This window comes from Brachionichthys hirsutus, chromosome 2 (genome assembly GCF_040956055.1).
Source record: "Brachionichthys hirsutus isolate HB-005 chromosome 2, CSIRO-AGI_Bhir_v1, whole genome shotgun sequence".
Classification (NCBI taxonomy): domain Eukaryota; kingdom Metazoa; phylum Chordata; class Actinopteri; order Lophiiformes; family Brachionichthyidae; genus Brachionichthys; species Brachionichthys hirsutus.
This window is the reverse complement of record NC_090898.1, coordinates 7,614,658-7,620,436: the sequence shown is the minus strand read 5'-3', so window position 1 is coordinate 7,620,436 and position 5,779 is coordinate 7,614,658. Positions and strand designations below refer to the sequence as shown.

Sequence of the window (5,779 nt, the reverse complement as noted above, 5' to 3'; positions counted from 1 at the left end):
AGGCGAACGTAACGGTGGCATGATTATTTCTAAGGCAACTCAGCAGTGGAAAAAATGTTGATAAAGCTGATGGGCACCCGGGAGGCAGCTGCAGTCTGTGACTCACGGGTTCGGCATCACGAGCCATGCGTTATGACGCTTTGTGGACATATCCCATCATTGTTTAAACGAACTAACTAAAATAAATAACTCATTAAATATTAATCTAGTATTGCACCAACTGTTGGAAGAATAGAGGATTTCCTCCACTGACTGTAGGGTGTTGTGACGAGTTGAACAAAAAAATATTTTTTACATTTTGAAAAGCGCGTTAGCCAGAAGTCAGTCCTTCAAATCCGAAGGAAGAGCTGCGTGTAAAATAGTTGCAGAAAAAGGTTCCACAGGAACATAGTTCAGCATTTTTACCATGTGCAGTTAAATACGGTTCTGTGTTCCACGCACTGCTTGCCTGTGTGTAGACTGCATGCGCACAGTCCAGATGAAAGCCGACCCTTGTTCCTATTTGAGGCAGGATGGCATTCATGAACAGCCTGTGAATCTAAAACTCCCTTACGGTCACTTTAATTGTCATCTTATCACTGATAAAGATTGGAGCTCAACCCAAATAATTTCATGACAACTGATATCTTGCTTTAAGATAATGATAGGAGGCAGAGCTTCATTTCAGATGATTACTGTAATCATATTTTCAGATTAGATGTGCACCATTTACTGGGAGAAGCTTGCAGCTCGACCTGCGGATGTTATTCAACACATTCAAGTTCTTACGATACCGAAGTTGACAGTTCCGCGCTCTCACTGGCAAAACACACCGACACACACACACACACACACAGCAGGATATAGATTGTAAAGCGTCTCTTTCTGCATGTCTGACTGATGAAGCATTAAAAAAAAAGAAACAGTCCCGTTATGCAAAAACAATAAAGAAAAAGTGAGATATGATACATTGGTTCGACAATATACAAATCTGGAGGGCAATATGAGTAAATATAATTACTGTGCCCTCCAGAAACAGTAATGGCGCTGCAGCCATGGTTCAATAGCTGATCTCAGCATGATGATAGATAATAGCTGACCCGCTTTGCAGACACATATTTGCTTTGACAGTGCTGTATAATTATCCACAATGTGTATATGAGACCAAAGATTTACCGCAAATATGTATGTATTTATATTTATTTATATTTATTTAAATGCCCACCCCCCCCCCCCCCCACCCCCGTTTGCCCCAATGTTGTAAGTATCCGAACTTCCCGTTGTTAAGGGTGTGGATCGATCTAAGCCAATGATATTCTGCAGGAAAAAACTCTGCCCTGCAAGGCAGTGGGTCCTTAAAGCGCTGCTTTGCCTCAAACTCAAACCCAATCTCGTAGGAGTTGTTATCGTATCACGTGCCAGATTCTTAATGAAGTGGACGCGCGAGGGCCTCGTGTGCGCATGCGCATGGTGTAAAATGTAGTTGGAAATGAGGTGTCTCTCTTGGACTAGTCGACTTTTAAAAAGCATCGGCAGCTCCTGATATGACGACTTCGCTGGTTCTGCATCCACGCTGGGCGGACACCTTGATGTACGTTTATGAAAAAAGCCCGAATGACAACAACCAGCATAAAAGCCAAACAATGGAGGGACTGAGCGGTAATTGCCCGGCGACCCACTGCAGGGACCTGATGTCGCACCCCGCGCTGGGACGGCATTCTGGCACCATAGCGACCCACCAGGGCTCCGTCTACTCGGATATTTCCTCTCCGGACACTGGCCGGCAGTGTCCCGCTCCTCAAACGTCATCCAGCGCATCTTTGGGCTACGGTTATCCCTTTGGAAACCCCTATTATGGCTGCAGACTATCTCATTCTCACAACGTGAACTTGCAGCAGAAGCCTTGCTCGTACCATCCAGCAGAGAAATACGCCGAGTCCAGCACAGCGCTGCCCACGGAAGAACTGTCCTCTCGGGCGAAGGAGTTTGCCTTCTACCCGAGTTTTGCCAGCTCCTATCAGGCCGTTCCAGGATATCTCGACGTGTCGGTGGTGCCCAGTATCAGTGCGCATCCCGAACCGCGGCACGACGCGTTGATCCCCATGGAGGGCTATCAGCACTGGGCTCTCTCTAATGGCTGGGATGGGCAGGTGTACTGCTCCAAAGATCAGACGCAATCAACTCATCTGTGGAAATCACCTTTTCCGGGTAAGATATTTGAAAAAAATGTTTTAATGTATTTTAAGGCATCACCAACATTCATTTTTTTAACGTGTTGGTTGGTTGATTATAGAATTTTAATAACGTTGTCATCACATTAAGGAAGCTATTTCAAAGATATTTTTTTAACCTGCTGAGATGTTACTGCTTAGTCTGAATTTTATCGTGCTGAAATGTCAATATCAACTTACAAAGAACTGCATGCAGGGCAACTCAGATTCTGCTGAATGAACGTTACTGTCAAGCCCCGTGCAGTTGTCATGTGCTCTTTATGGACTCAGTGATATGCATTTTGACATTAGAAAAATAATTATACATTTAGTTAGAATGAAAAATGACAATGTAAATTATGACTTCAATGAGCTTTTCAGCTGCATGCATGCTTTTAAATTATTTTGAATGAATTCAGGAAGGGTGCATTTATATCTATATATTGTTTTCTTACTTTTTTATTGCAGTACTATGATGTTTAAAGTTCATTGTCAGTGCACGTACTGGAGAGAGAAACGCCAGCACATATACCTTTGCTCCCTGTTTGACAGTATGGTGACTAAGCTGGCCCACTGTTTGGGTTGTTCCATTAAATCTAATATATGCGACGTGCCCACTCTTTTGCCTGCGTGCACGATTCATTTTTCTCTTACATGCAGACCTCGTCATCACAAATGGACAAATGGCTCACAGCTATACTGACCAGGTCACATTATAATCCATAACCTTTTGTTGTACCAATGCACACGCAACTTGCATGATATTTGATAATGGACACTGCGGGGCCCGAACAGAATGCAGTTTACAGAGTGTTTACCACAACTCTTTATTATCTTTGTGAAACCTGCAGGTATTTTAATCTCACGTGTGGATTTTCTCAAGCCTCTACTGGGCTTCCCACATGACATTTGTCACCTTTTATTTTGACATATCACAAGCGTGAGGCACGCAAGCACCGTCACGCCGTCAAATGCGCGCGCACAATTTTCACAAAACACACAAGCGCGGTGTTTGTGTCCTTCTGTCTGTTTTCATATGGCTTAAAATGTAAAATTAACAGACAGTCAACTATTCGGGATATAAATGGACAGTAAAGCTTTTCATGTCTCATTGTATTTAACACAGAATACATAATTAAACATATAATAATGATCGTATTTGAAAAATCCATTGGCTTTAGGTAAAATCTGCTAAAATCGCATATGCATTATATCTGTGGTGAGATATTCTCAACCACGGACTGCAGATTTATATGGGGCGGAGAAAACAATGCTTCATGTCTCACAACTTTAATGTTCCTCCACTTGTCCTGTCATGCTTCTCGTTGACTGTCTTGTACTCAGCCTTACAGCCGAGGAGAAAGGTTGTAATCCCACTACTTTTCTTACTTATATGTTTCCTCTGCAACACAGATGTTGTGGTAAAAATATGTAAAAAATAAAAATAAAAAAGAGGAAAAAAGGAAGAATACATGGACTTATTATACGAACATTTAAACTATACATGTACCTGAAAAAATATTTCAATTGTCAGATTCCTGATTCAGCTATGCACTTTACATTCAGATTTATTGTGAGATAACGACACAGTCTCTCCGCAGTTTAATTAACGCCTCAGTGAGAGACGTATTTGATTTAGGTGTGTTGAGCTCTATCTCGTCAATTGAGTATATCAAGTTACAGATAAGGGAGAGCGCGTTCATAACATTTCCAAGTTGAGCGATTGTTAAATTACAATAACGAGGGGGCTTGTCATCATGTAACACAAGTTCAGTGTATTTTCACAGCAGTATACTCTTATGCATTTTAAATCTGTCAGGTGCAGAAGAAAGAAGGAAGGAAAATTCTGCTGCATCCATTTCCATCTAATCAATTTTATTTCATCCATCCACACGTCTCTCTCTCTCTCTCTCGCTCTCTCTCATTATTAGATTACACATTCCATTATTTCGAAACTGTGTTCTTTAAACATAAATATTTAATATTTAAAACATATTTAATCAAAACACTTTTTTGACGCGTATAGTCTAATATTTTCATTGCATTATTTTTCTCTACAGATGTCGTGCCATTGCAGCCTGAAGTCAGCAGTTATCGTCGTGGCCGTAAAAAGCGTGTCCCTTATACCAAGATGCAGCTGAAGGAGCTGGAAAAAGAGTATGCAGCCAGCAAGTTCATTACCAAAGACAAGAGAAGGCGCATCTCGGCCGGCACCAACCTCTCAGAGCGTCAAGTCACCATCTGGTTCCAAAACCGACGAGTCAAGGAGAAGAAATTCGTCAGTAAATCCAAGAGCAATCACATGCACACTACTTGATAAGACACATAGTGTCTTATCGATTTCCTTTGAAACTGCACCTCATACCTACCAAAACATCATAACATATATTTACCTCTTGCATCGAAAATCATTTCTGAAGAACATTTTGACTGAGTGTTTTTTTTTTACTTTTAATTTAAGTGCCATTAAACCCATCGAACATGCAACGACAACCCCCCTGTTTTCATGACAGACAAAATGCTCTAAAAACTGTGAAAAAAAAATCACTTCCCAATTGTTTTTTATATGAATGTACATATCTAAATATATAATATTTAAAACGATATCTGTATTTCAAAGACAAGTACTGCGTGTTTTCCCTTGCTTTCAAGCCATATCTCAGAAGGACATTTCAGCCGAGATTTGCAACGAGGATCTCAAAGTGGAGGAGACGTTTGGGTTGATGTCATTTTCAAAAGATCATCGCCACACGGACTTCAATTGTGTCGTGAAAACACTTAAATGACTTAAATATCTTCAACCAAAAACTCATCAAGGGTATAGAACAGGGGGGAAATGTATTCAAAATGTCTGAAACGACGTTCCTCTTTGTGAGATGTGCTCTCTTTAACCTTTGTAATAAAACATCGGCCGCTATGTTGGTAATCTGTATAGTGCAATGCATTTTTTTTATTTAATTCATATAATCTAGTATGGCGGAATTATTAACTGGAATGTCCCCAAACCAGTATACGTTCTCCTTTGTGAGTGAAGGACTCTGTCATGCAAATCGAATGATTGTAAACATTAAAGTCAGTAAGTATTACACATAAATGCAAATTTATTTTGTCTTTGTGTTGTGTTGAAGCCGATCACCACCTCCTTGTACGGAGCCGGTCTTTTTTTTTTTTTTCGTGCAGTAGCTGTGTGTACTGTGTTGTGGTGTTGAATTACGTACTGGTAATGTGTTTCATAAATAAATGATGCATTTGAAAAATGCTTAAATACTCCTGTCAATTACCTATTTGCAATATTTCAACACTTCAAACGAAGATTTCTCTCGCGCAAAGTGCTCGAATAAGACTTACTACCGTGCATCTCGGTGTCTTCCTGCATGGGTCCAAACGAAGATGCACTTTTTGCGCATTGTGAGCACAAACATTTTATTTTACTTGCAAATAAAGATGAATCATATTGGACAAAAAAAATCCTGCTAGAAATGTTAAAACTTGTATTAGTCATACTTTCAAATTGGTCAGTTTAGCGACAACCTGCGCCTGAAATGAAGGCACTGTTTAATTCTATCCCACCGTGAAGCCTTTAACTTCCA

The 5,779-nt window shown here is 40.5% G+C and overlaps 1 protein-coding gene across 1 annotated transcript; it reads left to right on the top strand.

The window, feature by feature from the left end:
- The first annotated feature begins 1,523 nt into the window (after positions 1-1,523).
- Positions 1,524-4,506, top strand: hoxc13a (homeobox C13a). Its single transcript, XM_068746027.1, has 2 exons — positions 1,524-2,187; positions 4,250-4,506. Exons 1-2 carry the CDS (start codon positions 1,524-1,526, stop codon positions 4,504-4,506), a joined length of 921 nt encoding a protein of 306 aa, XP_068602128.1.
- Positions 4,507-5,779: the final 1,273 nt, after the last annotated feature.

Bases quoted from the DNA above. Each gene is read 5' to 3' on its own strand.
- hoxc13a (XM_068746027.1), top strand. From the start codon at position 1,524: ATGACGACTTCGCTGGTTCTGCATCCACGCTGGGCGGACACCTTGATG. The intron at 2,188-4,249 runs GTAAGATATTTG...TTTTCTCTACAG, and splicing joins GTGGAAATCACCTTTTCCGG to ATGTCGTGCCATTGCAGCCT.